General features: G+C 37.3%; 1 protein-coding gene across 11 annotated transcripts in view; it reads left to right on the top strand.

Annotated features, from left to right (window-relative positions):
- Positions 1-15,663, top strand: part of CACNA1D (calcium voltage-gated channel subunit alpha1 D) — a 172,279-nt gene that overhangs the window by 75,130 nt on the left and 81,486 nt on the right. For all 11 annotated transcript variants that reach the window (XM_039734212.1, XM_039734202.1, XM_039734205.1 and 8 more), the window contains exon 8: positions 8,091-8,194. In XM_039734212.1, coding sequence (XP_039590146.1) covers positions 8,091-8,194 — 104 coding nt within the window. The remainder of the gene's footprint in view (positions 1-8,090; positions 8,195-15,663) is intronic.

Raw genomic sequence — 15,663 nt, forward strand, 5'->3', positions numbered from 1 at the left:
CTGACAAGGAGTCTCCTAAAAATACCCTTCCAAAAATATGACCAAGAGTCAAATAAGCAATAATAGTCTAGAACTTTGAATTGAATTATTTAATAAGCTAGTGGGAATCAACTACTTAGGGTGATTTAAGCCATGTTAGTCCCATAATGTATTAATAGGCTAGAAACAAAAAAACTGCAAAATATGTTTCAAGTATTACCAAAACTGTCATCAGAGTGCTGACAAGGAGTCTCCTAAAAATACCCTTCCAAAAATATGACCAAGAGTCAAATAAGCAATAATAGTCTAGAACTCTGAGTTGAATTATTTAATAAGCTAGTGGGAATCAACTACTTAGGGTGATTTAAGCCATGTTAGTCCCATTCCACCTGCAGAAAGGGAAGGCATGTTCCTCCATCCAAGCAGTATTTGTCAGCAATGAATTTCAGCTTCTTGTCTGAGAAAAGTCAAAGAATGCTTCACAGCTTTTTTTCCATTTGTAAATCAGTTGCAAATATTTAGCAGTGTTAAAAAACTGTGAGGAAACATGCCTGAAAAATCTTTAGATAATACTTATTCCTGCCTTTTCCTCTTATGTACCTAGGGAAAGCTTAGTGCTGTTCTGCTGGCATTGCTCAGCACCACTCACAGGTCATCTGAGGGAGGCTCTGGAGTGAAACAAGTCAGCTCATCCCCAAAGGCATCCATGTGCTGCCTGCACAGAGCTCCCAGCCTTCCATGACTGCATAGCAGAAAGTTAACACATGATGTACAGCTGGAGACACAGTGATAGAAATTTTGACTGACAGCATTAATATACTGCATAAATCTTCCTAAAGAGCCCAGGGATTGCAGGCAGATTATTTTCTGTTTGAGTGTTAACTACTTGAATCAGGTTTCATCAGGTTAAAATCAAGATTAACCCCCCTCCCTGCCTTTTACATAATGATGTGTACTAATTGCCTTTTTATATTCTCTTGTTATTAAAAGCTCTGAATCATCCAGTTTTGGATTGCAAAGAGACAGGACTTTATTTCAGAAAGAGAAAAAAGGGGAATGATCAAATTGAGACATGCAAACAGAGCTACCAAGCCAAGGAATGTACAGATTAAAAGTTTGCATTAGGATCAAAAAGGATGTGACCTATATGTATCTCACACAAACACACACACACACACATATATATATATATATATGATTATAGTATGATTTTTTTCTAATTAGTATCTTAACACAATGACCCCACTGGAGGAGGATTTTAAACTAACTCACAGGGAAATATCTTTCCCATGAGGTGAACTTGATTGGCTTTGACAAGATATCTGGTATCTCAGCCTCAGCTGACTGCTGACCTGTACTGCAGTCAAAGCGTGGAACTAATTTCTTGTCACAGATCATTGCAAATACTAAGAAAAACCTATTATTTCTCCCCAGAAATTTCAAATAAAACTGGGTCAAAACTGGATAGGAAATAGAGGCTAAACTTGGGGTAGTGCTAAGATTCCACTAGTCCATCAGCTATAGTTTCTTCCAAAAACTTTGCCACAAGAAGCCAACAATTATTTTGTAACAATCCTAGTTCCCAGTCTGTCCCAGGATAACAATTTAGTAGATAAATGTAGATCTTCCTGAGTATTGAGTGCTCATTGGTGCTACATAAACTAAGGTAACAATTTTATATAATCTATCTGAAGAGTAAATGCATTGTACTTGTATTTTTTGTGTCCAGTATATGGCAAATATTAAACACATCAAATTTTTGTATAATGTATGGTGTATATGTATAGATGGAATAGCAGATCCCAAAAGAAAGGTGTTAAGTACAGAACACCTGTGTAGATATTATAACTTCTCATTTTCATACATGATAGCTAATAATTTAAAAAATAAACACATTGTTGATCACATTTATTATTTCATTTTGAGCCCTTAGATTTAACAAGCCAAATCTATGCATAGATTTTTTGGTGAAATTAGTTTGGGCAATACAGGTAAATATGTGCAAGCACTAACAAATTCTTAATCTGAAATTAACATACTGCTATTCATGAGAGGAGTCAAACACTTGGATTTTGTTGGATCTGAATTTTTTTTATTTTTGATCTGGAATACAGACTTGTTAAACCTGGTAGTGCTCAACAGCAAGCCTTCTCTGGGTTACTGTTTTGTAGAGGCAGCACTATTCATGTTCTGTCCATCTGCTCTGCAGATTAAGCAGGGATGCATAATTATCTGAAAAAGATAAAACAATTTCTTAACAGTCACGTTTGACATCTTGGCTTTCCTTGGAACAATTACTTGATTTCCGCCCAGTCCCTCCTCCCAGTTAATGACAGTAAGCTGATTAATGGAATGCCACTGACAGGAATTAGCTAAAATAGTATTAGATACAATTCAGTGTCTGAATGAAAGGCCTGCATCTAAACTCATTTTCAAAGAACCATAGTAAACATTTATAAACAATCTTGTTTTGAAGAGTAAATGCTTTATGGGAAGACAAAAAATTTATAATTTGTTTGCTAAGAATGGATGAAACCAACAGAAGGAGGAAAATGAGGTCTGTTCAGCTTGCTCAAATTCATTAAGCTGATGCAGTGTCTTCCAAGTTGAGGTTTAACTTGAGAGGATCACTTATATGTGTCCTGTATGCAATTGCACAGTACAGTTTACATGCAGAAGACAGAGTCCAAATTTAAGCGGTAATTAAGTAATTATGAGGCTCTCTAGGTCCTGTGACAATTTTACATTTCTTGATGGGATCTCTTTCTCTCTAGGCTTGTCTTGCTGCCTCTGCCACTGAGCTCTCATTTTCCAGGTGTTGCTGAGCTGAAATGCTTAACAAAGGGTGATCTCAGTGCACACCCCACCAGTGATCTCCATGTTCTGTGTCAGAAGCACAACAAAGTGCTGAGTCTGTCCAGCCAGGACAGTGCCTGGGAAATCAGTGCTTTGACTCCAGAACACTGAATATAAAATTCCATGCTTTTATAAATCAATCTGGAGCGTGCTGTGCTTCAAGCACAGCATGTTTTAAGTCAGCTTTAACTTAACTCCAATTCAGCCAAGAATATCTCAGGACACAACCTTTGAAGCCAGGCAGCTTTGAAGAGCTCTCTGGTGTGCTCTTCACTGGGTAGAATAAATAGCCTGATCTGGGGTTTTGTGAACCTCCCTTCCAGGCTTCCAAGAATGCAGGGATAGTCCCACTTCACAAAATACTGATGTCTGCAGAATTTTTACACCTGTCAAGAGACTGAATCTGTCAGTCTGAACAATTTTTAAGATGATGAGGCAGATTACAGGTAGCACAAAGTAAACCCTCTTTTCATAACATGCCAGCAGTCATATGTCTGTTGGCATGTTATGAAAAGAGGAAGGTAAAATTAAAACCTAAGGAAGTTACGAAATTCAACAAATTTAAGAGGATTTGTAACACTATGAAAAATCAAAATAGGTTTGTGCATCAGCACATTGTATCTGTAATCCTGCAAATGCAGAGTTAGAGGTTTTGTTTTATCATTAACCCCAGGTAGAGCTTATATTGATTGCAAATTGAGTTTGCAGCAATTTTCAATAAAAGAATACCAGGTGTAGAGAAAAGTTAAGACCTTGATTTTCATGCAATTGTATACAAGGATATTACTCACAATTACCATAGGTGGGGATTAATGATTTCTATTTGATGTTTTGGGTTGAAGTTTGCCATCTGCTGCTGTGTAATATTAAGGGTTATATCTGCAGTAAACATGACTTTTCCCCTGTTTCACTTCAGTCTTGGTCTCTGATCATTTATGCTGTGTTGCAATGATAGTTGATTCCAACTACAGCACAGCTCACAAGATAATTAATCCAAATGCCACTTGAGCCAGTTTCAGACTGTATCAAGTTTGTCCAATCAGCTCAAGATAATTCTTCAAGATTGCAGACTCACCAACATATATGGGTAAACATAAAGAGCCAAATAAATAATGTATGATGCACATCCGCTGTTATGCTGAAACAGAATGAAGGGATTTGAAGAAACCTTTGTCCTTCATATTGTCCATTATCTCATCTGCCCTCTGGTTGATGTGATGGACAAACTGTTGAGAACTGGCATTGAAATAGTAAGACTAGACTTTTTAAAAGACAAAGGGCAAGAGGGATGGTGCTTGGTGGTGTCCTTGCCATAGGTGTTTGGAAGGCTAAAAGCCTCATGGCCTCAAAAAGACAGAAAGAGTCCACTGAGAGCCATTGAATATGACACCTCCTTTGGCATCCTGAGCCATAGGGCAGGAGACTCTTGCAAGACAAGAGCTTTTGCTGAGGATTTCAGATGTGAGATCTCCTTGAACTCCTGGTGTTGCTTTAGCACATCTGAAATTTGTGACTTTAACTCATTCTGTACTTTGGGTGAGAAGTCATCATTAATGCCTTCAAATGAATATATCTTGGTTTTCAGGATGGAGATTTTCCTGTTCTCATATATTAACCAAGCTCTGTCTCTGTTTTAATCAGAAGGCAAATCAATTCCTTTAATCTTTCTTTAATTGGAAGTTATGGAAAATGCCATTTGACATGCATGAAATGAGAAGCAAAGTTTTCCAAAAGGAAAGGACTTATTTTTGTACTTTGATCTCTGGTATTAATGCAATCTGAAATATTATTTCATGAATAGAAATTACAATGCATTACTTGATTAGGGTTTAATTGTATCTAGAATTAAATGGTGAAGTTGTGGAGTAGTTTTTAGAAATTCAGTCTCAGATTTGTTCCAAGGTGTTCTGCTAGGTTCAGGTGTTCCTGAGTTAAGGAATGCTTTTGAAATAGTTCAGCATCTGCCCAAAGTGAAGCATTTCTTCTAGTACTGGTTAGCTGCTGTTGCCAATTTTTGCTTCACAAAGCATTAGTCCAAGATAGATTAGCCTAAAATATTGGGCTTGAAATCCAGCTGCATAAATGAGAAAGAATTTTTTTAATATGTTGCACATTAAAAAGTGAATACAAATCCCAGCGGCTCATACTAACAGAACCCTTGTGACAGAGCATGAGAATTTCAGCTTGCTCCTTGGTAACTAAGTTAAGAGTGCCTGGCTGCCTGAAAATGTTCTCTTTATGAGCAAAAGCAGAGCATGGAGTTGTGTTGCAGTGACTGCCAGAACTCTGTTTTTTGAGCTCTGCTCAAAGTAAAATTGCAAATATTAATCTCTCAGGTTTTTCAAAATGATACATAGCAGAAAAATGTTGGCACCAATACCAGATGAATTTATGTCTACACTCTGGACTCTGGTGACTTGGAAACAACTGTCTGCTAATTGTATAGTTGTTAGATGTAAAATGCATTCAGATGTATTTGAAATTTAATTAAAATGTTTGCTCTGATCAGTTATTGCTAGAAAGACACTTGACCCGTATGGTATGACTCAGGGCTATGAAGCAAACTAATTTCTAACATAATATAATAATTATGAGTATACTTAAAAAAAAGCAACATTGAGTAAATAGTACTCTTAAAACACAAGGTCAGATGCATATGCTTGAGAGAAGATGCAAAGCATCCACTGGGATGAGGCAGAAATTCAGTCTGGGCAATGGGATGTGTTCTACTCATTAACTTTGGGGCTTCATTGCTGAAACTTCTCAAATGCAGGGGACTCACTTTGACAGAATGAGTGTGGATGATAAAACCCAAAATTTCACAGCCACTGTCCTTAACAGAAGCCCCTGATGTGCCAAGGGTTGCTGAAAGCTTTGCCCAGGAGAGTAGGTAGGTGTAATGGCAGCATTGTGAAAGACTTTCCCATAGGAATATTGCAGAACTGAACGATGAAAGCTTGGGATTTCTTGAAGGTAATGAAGCCAATCTTGCTGAATGGTTATAACCCTTGTTTATTTTAATTTCTCCAAAATACAGTTTTATTGGAAGAGGAAAATAATTCAAATCAAATATGTGTTTTCAAGTTTTCTTTCTTTTTTTGTAGGAAGTGTAACTGTAAGTTACTTTTCAGTAACTTAGTTCAATTAAAAAAGCATTTTAAAGTATGATGCATAGACTCTTTTAAAAGGTGCATGAAGAAGCTGTGTAAACTCATCTTCTTTGGTTGCTTAGGAGGTTTGTTTATTTAGTAAGCATAAGCTGATGCTATCACAGACCACCATGGAAGAGAAGTGCCTTTGGGCCTTAACCTGCAAAGACTTAATGCTTCTGTCTAACCATCCGCAGGACACCCTTGCAGAAACTGAGATTATGATGTTTAATTAAGAGACAGGGCAAAAAATATAAGTAGTAATTTTGGAAAATGTTCGTTTCCATGTTTAGTAGGTTTATTCCAACAGAGATGTTAAGGAAACTTGACTGTCGCTAGAGGTCAAAGGCAAATCACAAATTTCAGATACAACAAACACAATGGCATTCACAGAAGAGAAAACAGATTTGCAATTAGATTGTTCTACAGTGCCATACGTATTTTTATTGTCTGCTGAATTTTCATGGCTAGAAAACATCTTAAGAAGAATCCAATACAAAAGCCACAATAATTCCTCTTCAAGAAGAGCTATTTCCAAGAAGCTTCACATCCAAATTATTTTTCTGACGTATCAAAATGTCTTTTTGCACCTGAATCCTACACAAGAAACCAATTTTCCCTGTTTTAAAATATCTGTTTTTCTGAATAGGCCTTTTTAGATCTCTATGGGTATGTTTCACAAGTCTGTCTTTTGATAGGTATGATGAGTAGCAAGTGGAAAACCTTGTGTGAGTCTGTAAGGAGTGCATTGGAAGCTCAGTGACTTCAACCTTACTTAAAAAAAAAATCCTCAACATCTTTTAAAATTCATTCAACCTTGATCTGGATATAACTCATGTTCAGAAGTTTTTCTGGAATGTTTTCCATGTTTCCACTGTGTTTCTAAAATTTGTTTTCAAATTTTTGTTTTCCTAAAATTGTGTTCATGCTTTTTACACAGACTCATTCTCATTTATTTATTTTTGAACTGATTTAAAATGTCTGACTGCATTTGCCTGCTTTATTTCAGGAAAAACTGTAAGAATTCTGTGTTACAAAAAGTAACACTGCTTGTACGGTTGAGATACAGATTGCCTTTATTTTCTCAAATAATAATTCATGTAGATAGCATATACTTGAACTTAAAATCCTAATATTTCAATATACTTTGTGGTCATCATCTTAATTAGAGATCTGAAGTTTAGTTCATGTTCTCAGCTTAAATAATTATTCCTGTTATTATTAATACTCCTTATTCTATAATATTCCTGCAGGGAAAAAGATCAGAATTGTTGCAGTGCTGCATTTATGTTTGATAATGTTTCTGATCCAAATACTGGTTTCACTCAGCATTTTGTTTTAGGTTTGTGTTGGAAATGCAAAGTGAATGTGGCCAGTGCCTTCTTTGCTCTCATTGTTCTTCTTTGATTTCTGAAGGAATGCATAGCATGTTATCTAATCTGAATGATCAAATTCTCCTTTCTCTGACTCTTCATTGCTGTTAATATAGTGATCTACTCTATAAGATCATCTTATTTCTTGCAGATGAATGATGCAATGGGATTTGAATTGCCATGGGTGTATTTTGTCAGTCTCGTCATCTTTGGGTCATTTTTCGTACTAAATCTTGTTCTTGGTGTATTGAGCGGGTAAGCATACACCTTTTTCATCATGAAGGCAGAGTCCTGAATTCAGTTGCCATGAACACACAGGTTATCTCATCCAGGTGAGACTTCAGTTGGGAAGATGTCCTTTAATGAACCTCTATTTCTTCCTCCTCTAAATACAACAAAAAAGTTTTCTTGTAGCTCGCCTATAAATAACATACAAACACCAAAATTGGAGTTCAGACCTATCAGTATGTATTCTTCATGTCCTTTTGGCAAAGTTATGAAAAAGACTAAAAATTCCCATGCACTCATTTGGTCGTTATTTCAATTAATCCTCTAAAGCCTTACATCTACAACAAAATTTGGGTAAGTAAATTTAAACAATTGTTCATTCACTTTTTAAAGACCTGGATAGGCCATAAATTTTGTGTTGCACCTACGTGATCTGGCAGCTGCACAAAGGACTCTGCTGTTTAATGAATGACTGAATCATAACTTGTTTCCTTGCGTTTTACAGGTAAATGATGCAATAGGATGTGAGTGGCCATGGATCTATTTTGTTAGTCTTATCATCCTTGGCTCATTTTTCGTACTTAACCTGGTTCTTGGTGTACTTAGTGGGTAAGCAGTTGAGTTAACATTGTGTATGCTACTGCTACTTGTAAGATGGCCTCTGCATTGACTCCAGCTTCTCAGCAATGGCTTTTTTGCATGCACTTGAGATTCTTATGTCATCCTACCAGTGTTTGCTCTTTGGACTGAACTGTGTGATTCGAGTGCCTGTATCTGTCTTGACATCACGTTCACCATGCTTGCCAAAAATATTCATTCAGTGAGGCACTAATCTCCTTATTCTATAATATTCCTGCAGAGAAAAAGATTTTGTGCACAGAGATGGGTGGTGCACCCGTACAAATATCCTCCCCTGCTGTTATATACAAGTGTCTTTTTCTGAAAGACCAACATTTGCTTTTCTTCAAATAGTCGTAGAGCAATTGGAGTGTTATTTATGTTTAACAGTTGCATATTTTGGTCAAAATATGGCAAAATATTTTTAATAAGTGCTTCAAGACCTGTCTTACAGAGTGTGGTTTACTGAAGCCCAACAGTGTTCAGTGGTTCCTGGGTTGTAGAGCTGTGAACTGCTGTGACAACCTGCACCATGAGCTGATCATTTTATCAATAATAATAATGTATCAATTTAATATAGCTGTCAATGGAAGGTTGTCACAGCTTTTTGTTGGTTTGTGCACTCCAGGCTCCAGCCAAGAACTAAAGCCATGTCAGTTCTAGCTGTATAATGTGCTTTAAAACTGTAGTTTATGGCAGGAGTTTACCAGATTTTCTTTGTAAAAAGTTCCCTTATGTGAAGTTGCAACCCTATTTCCTTTTCCATTTCCTGATTTCTAACACACTTGAGCTTGGGAAACTCCAGTCTATGGTAAAGATATTTTTTGATAAACATATAAAAGATCCAGCTATCATTCAAGTGCTGAAAAGAAAATGATTATGGTTGTGTGCATTGGGTTTTAGTTATACAGCAAACAATATTGTTCTGGCAATCTCAGGGCAGTTGTGCCACCTTTGTCAGCCAACAGAAACATTTCCCTAGTGTGGAAAGCAGCCTGACAGTGCAGGTGATGGTGTCATCAGGATGCTGAGAGTGTCTGCAGCCCTGCACATGGTTTTGCCACATTGTATCTGAAAAAAAACGATAAAATGATTATTATATTCCTGGAAAGTAGATAAGATTTCCAGGTGTTGCTATAACTTCGTTACAAGAGCACTTGTATTTGATGAGTGGTTTTACAATGTGCTTTTTAAAATATTTAGCCATTTATCTGTGTCTATTCCTGTGATTGCTGTTGCACACAGGAAACCAGGGAAAGCATAGTTTTACCTGCTGCTAGACTTGCTTTGTAAACCAGATGCTTAAAAGAAAAACGGCAGTGCTAAAACAACACTGCTGATTTTTAGATTTAATATTGTCCTTCCAAGGACAAACGTGTAAATGTGTAAATTGTTGCAAAACTAAGGGCCCAGCTTTCAGCCACACTGGAAAAAGAAATAAGAAGGAGAAGGACAGGTAAATGATGGTAGTTACAGTGTAATTTATTTCTTCTTTTGATGCTGTTACCTAACGTTGCTGTGTGACTGGCCTTTCCACTGAAGTCATTACAGGATTAGGCTCTCACAGTTCCTTCTCTGGGTCTTAAGAACATCACAAGCACCAATTAATTTTCTTCCTGTCCTGTGAAGATGTCTGGTAACAGATAATGAATATTCCTGTTTTTGCTTCCATGACTTGAGTTGTTATTGGTTTCAGATTTTTTTTTTTAATTGCAGGGAAAGTGACACCAATTTTGGTGTTTTGTTGCACATATTTATTTCTTTTCCTGAAGTCATGGAAATTTAGAGATACTTTCATGAATCAGATTAACATTTGATTTAGTAACCTTAAAATACTGTGTGAAGTTTTCAACATTATGATACATATATTTTTTGGAATATGGAGTGGTTTTTTAGCTGCCATTCCAATACAGGGAAGAGGTATCCCCTTGTCCTTGGGTTCTTTTCTGCAGACAAGAAATCACCACTGATTTCTAGTTTTTTTGTGATCCATAGATCTTTAATGCTCCTCACCCTCAACCCTTGCTGGCTTCACTTGGATTTTCAATGCACAGAAATAGCAGTGAAAAGTGGGATGTGAAATCTCCTTATATTCATCAAGCCATTAATTGCTAAATTTATTTTTCTGCCATGGTGTCAGCCAGGGTCAATTGAGTGCTTAGGGTGCTTGATGAATTGTCTGAATCCATATTTGCCCTAAATATATGAAAGAGCCTTCCTAAAACTCCCATTTTTTGTTTTCTTTCTGAAGACAATGACACTGGAGAGCTGAGACACGTGATGTATAAATATCACCAAGGACTGACATTGAAAGTGCAAGAACAAAGTCAAAGGAGATGCTCCTAAAAGATACCAATCATAGCAAACTGATGTTTGGTAGAGAAGTGAAGAGAATGTCTTGGCATACTTGTCTGAAACTCTGACAAAGAAGGGCCAGTGTGGAATACTGTTACTCTGATTTATTTGAAGCAGTATATGACAGCTATATATACATAATTTTCCCCATAGTTTCTCTTTAGAGCTATGAGTTTAGTCTAAATTTTTCGGATAAATTTGATGTACTAGTAAAATCCAGTGAATGTTTTTGTGTTTCTTAGTAGAAAGATATTTTTTAATTCTGAGCCAAGCATTGAATATATAGCACATAATTTTTTTGTTTTATTTAAAAGTTATTAGCTTTTATGTTTTATACTCTTCAAACCATAACACAAAAACTTGGTTTATGATAAATCCACAGATAAAGTTAAATTTTACTAAACTAATCAAATATCAAGAATGCAAATATTATGCCAACTTACTTGAAAAGCATGGCTCTGCATACAGATTTTGAAAGTGGAATCTGAATGCTTAATACCTTTTATGTATGAAAGTGTCACTTCCTTTATATCAGGTTATGCTGTGTTAATCTGTTTGCTGTTTTTGATCTGTTTGTTGTTGTAAAAATATTCAGTTATTCTCTTTGCACTCCTTTGTTATTCTGTGACCATCTGCCCCTTTGTAGTTCTGTAATGCCTCTTGTGCACTGCATGTTTGACGTATTTAAATAGTGCAAAATGGATGAGAATGATGGTTTGGCAGATCTTTTGTTTTACATCTAGCTTTTTCTGAAGGTGAGTATTTCCTGGTGATCCATGTCAGTCTTGCCTGCAGAAGGTGACATTCTTAAAAATACAGTTCATATTTTTAATATTAGTAGTGTAAATGAACAGAAACAATGTGTGTATGGAATCTGCATGTGGTAAATATTGTGATTTCTGCATGGAAGCTGACTGTGGAGATTTTTTTCCTAAGTAATTTCCTTGAATAACAAGGATGGAGAGAATTCATAGGCTTGAGTTAATTCAGCTTTTTCAAAAAACTCTAAAAAACTCTTTATACTTTTACCTTTTTTACTCTAGAAGTATTCACATTACTCTAAAAGTGAATTCTCTGAAGGCATGAAATACTAGGCACAGAAACTGGGAGCTCAGGACAGGCCTGCTCCAGATATTCCAGTGTAAAAGACCAGAGCATATCATGGCTACTGGTGCAAAAGAGTGAGCTGAAATTGAAAGTTAGAAATTATAAGGTTAAGTTAGAAAGTTAACAAACAAGGATCAGGATTGAGATACTCATCCATCCTGAAAGTGTAAAAAGTTAAAAAAAACCCAAACAAACAAAAAACAATCCAAGAAGTTAAAATAGGCATCTCAGTAATTCAGCATGTATTAAACTGGTTTGCTATGAACAGAGGAAAGAAATTATTTACCAAGAGGCATGGCTTTTAATGATGCATGATAATCTGTTTCTGAAGATAGTCCTTATCATTAGGAGATGGGTTCTGCTGATGGCATTTTCTGCTCAAGGCATTAGGATTTCTTTGGGTAGTCACAGGAACAAATAAAACCTTTCAAACACACTCTAATAAATCTATAAGTTGAATTTATTGCCTTGCAAAAGGACACCAAAACATAGGCTTTGACATGTCCTTACACCCTCCTATGTGTGATCTTGCAGGTTACTAAGGAAATGTTAATTTTTTCAATTTGTTTTCCCCAGTAATATTTGCAATGCATATACATGGTGATTCTAAAAGCTAAGGATGAGTACTCTTCCACCCCAATCTCCCAGCAGTATCTGTCAATGATACATAAAATATGTTGGTGCAAATAAGGTTATACACCTAAGAACTGTTGTCTACAGTATATATGGAAAAAATCATAGAAAAAGACATTTGAATAATGATTCACCAAATAGAAAATGGCAGTAAACTGTCATCCATAGCCTTTCAGCAAAAGGAAAATGAACTGGTTTTGGCAGTGTTCCTTTTCACAGCAGTAGGAACGCCTAGTGGAAAATATAAAATAAAAATTATTGCTGAAAATTTAACTCCTTCACATAGATAATCTGAATATACATTGAAAACTTGGAGAGGGACTCCAGCTGTAGATCTCAAGAAGTTATAAACTGAAGCAGTCTCATTTAATTTCTGTGTTCTGGTGAAAGTAAAACTTCCCTTTTGAAAGGAAATGTTATATTTGATCAATCATTTGAATATACTAACGATAATTAATCAGCAAATACTTTCAGCTGTGTACAGCAGTAAATAACTGATTGCTTTAGACAGAAACCACTAAAGTCAGGTCAGGTCTGTTGTCTTGAATAAGAGCTTGGAGGGAACTGATTTTATTTCAGTCCTGTCTGAACTCACCACACCAAGATTTTTTAGGGATTAGTGCTGTGGGGTGCTTGCTGGGGAGCCCCTGGCAGGGAACAACCCACAGAGAGGACATGAGCCATTGTGGGGTGATGGCAGCTTTGGTCATGGTCTCACACCTGCCCCTTCTTCTGCCAGGAAATCCAGAGAGTCCTGAGGCAAATGGGGCTTGACCCAGGAGAGGAGGGGGACATCTTAATATGTGATCTAATTAGCAATGGTCTGAAACGCCAGATCTCAGTTTTGGTGCTCTATCAAATGGTTCCCTGTCTCCCTGATGATCCCATAGCACTCCTGGGCAGAGTAAGGCTGGATAGGCCCTTGCTCCACAGAGCTGCTGCTGGAGCTGTTGAATGAATATTTTGTTAATTGCTAACCAACTGCATAGCGATAGCCATGGGTAGGTAATAGTAGTTTGCATTTCCCCATCAAGGGCCCAATGATCGTTGCTCAAGGCAAATTCCTGCTAGGACTTTTTGGTTTTGCCCTACAGGAATAATTCTAGTGTTCAGCCTGTGAGATTTTTTCTCCCCTAAAAGAAGGGGTGACAATGAATACAAATCTCCTGTAATTAAAGATGTGATGTTACTTAACCTTTTTTGTGTCTCTTCACATCTGTTACACTTTGCACCCAGCTGTGAGCTGCTGTCTGTGCTTAGATGTACACTTGAAGTAGTTTTAGTCCTCTGACTTGATTCTGCTAATTTGTTGGTTGGTATGGTTACCACAGTGTGAAACCTCTCCTGCGAGTCTGGTGGCCAACACTGTACTCATGTGAGTACATTTTTGTTGTTATATGACTGTACTCTGTGAATAATGAGTCTGGAGTGTCTGGGTGGCAGTTCTACATATAGAATTAGCTCAATATTCCACGTACCAGACCCTGTGTGCAGTGAGCTCTGTATGCAGGAGATTCACTCTCCCTCCCACCGCATTTGCAGTGACACAAAAGGGCAGGAATACAGCTAGCAAAGGATTTGTGTCCTGGTTTATGCTCCGATATCAAAAGCACCTGTTTGTTTCCCATCATCAATGCCTAGAGACACACAGCAGTTTCAGCAACACTCATGCTGCTGCGCAGGCCCCCTGATGAAATGTCCCTGGCCTTTAGCATGGGAAAGCTTTCAGCTGGTAGGAGGCTGGTAGAGGTGTCTCTACTTATTATACCTGTGAGTACACAGAGAGAAGGGAGAGTATACCAAAAGCATTTCCACAAATTGCCTTAGGATTTTTGGTTAATATGACCCTGCCTGTAACTGAAGGTGTGAGAACCAGGGAGATGTAATTGAGTCCCAGCAGGCACTCCCTGCTGCCACTTCCACCTTGTTGCATCAAGCCATTCCCGACTGATGCATACCAGCAGGGGTTATTTCACTCTGCTGAAGAAAGAAAAATATGGCATGATTACCCCAGACTATTGAAGCATGAATTCAAGCCCTGCATTTTATATGCTTCTGCCTCAGCAACCATTGGTGATGATGGTGTTGTGCCTGAACAGAGAAATGAGATCATCTTTCTGCTGGGAGACAAGGAATTTTTGGGCAACAGAAATAAACCCTGAATTTTATATAGTAGGTTAGTTATCACTAAAGTAAATGAGATTATGTAAATTAGTCTCCATAAAATGCTTTGTTTTGCAAGTGATGTCTCTACTGTGCTGCAGATGCAGCACCCCCTGCCCAAAATACTTTCAAATATCAGATCCAGGTCATTTTATCAAATCAGAATGAAATACATGTTTCAAAGTTAGCTCTTAGCACAGGCATTTGTGAAACCAAATATTTACGGAGCTTAAGTCCACTTACTGCAATTAATGTGCAGTTTCTTGAGCCTGTCAGCTTCAGAGGCTGCTGGCCTGAGTGCTGGGTTGATGACAGGGAGGCCAGTTCAGGCCACCAGTCTGACCACGTCAGTCCCTATGTTGCCTGCAGAGCTCAAAGATTTTCTGCTCTGCCCTGGACCCACCCTTCCCACTCCACAGCCATGAAATGCTGCACAAGCTGCTGTCTTATCCTCCTTCCAGGAGATCAGCCAATGTCTATGTATCTTTACCTAAATATTCAAGTATCTTTTTGTCCAGATGTCTTTGTCAGAAGTTTAAAGGAGCCAACATCTCTCCCTCTTCTCACCCTCATCATCTTTTTCAAATTACTTATTTTTTGGTCAAAGAAAAGAGATACTTTTGTTTTGCCAACAGGAAATTCATTACTTTCCAATTCTATTAAATTTGCCTTTCTTATTCATGGCATTCCCCTAAAAGGAGTATGTGCATATGTGTCTGAGGAATGTCCCTTCATTGTGGATGTGATAGAAAAAAAATACCATAGAGCCAGATTCTTCTCTTCCCTGAAAAAAATATCCTTCTCATGTTTTATGGTTCCTTATAAAGAGTCAAGTTTTAAAAATAAAATTGAAATTTTAAAATGTCATAGACATAAGCACCCTTGCATCTCCCCCTACTGATAAATGACAGCAGCCTGTAGCAAGGCAGCATCTGACTTCTGTGCAGCATTAAAGGGAAAGGTCAGAATCAGCTGTGTATATAAAAACTAGGTTTAATTCTCTGCATGCAGCTGTTTTAATGTGAAGTTAAAGAGCAGTTCAGCCATGGGTGAAGTTCTGTTCAAAGTATCAGCTTTGCCAGCTGATTAATTAAAAAATTATTTTGTTCACTCTACATAACAGCAATTTTTGTTTTACTTCACCCTCACACATCGCATCTCCTTTGAATTAATGAGAAATACCTGAAGGACTTTAAATGAAA

Source organism: Passer montanus, unplaced genomic scaffold (assembly GCF_014805655.1).
Source record: "Passer montanus isolate IOZ18808 unplaced genomic scaffold, ASM1480565v1 scaffold9, whole genome shotgun sequence".
In the NCBI taxonomy this organism is placed as follows: Eukaryota; Metazoa; Chordata; class Aves; order Passeriformes; family Passeridae; genus Passer; species Passer montanus.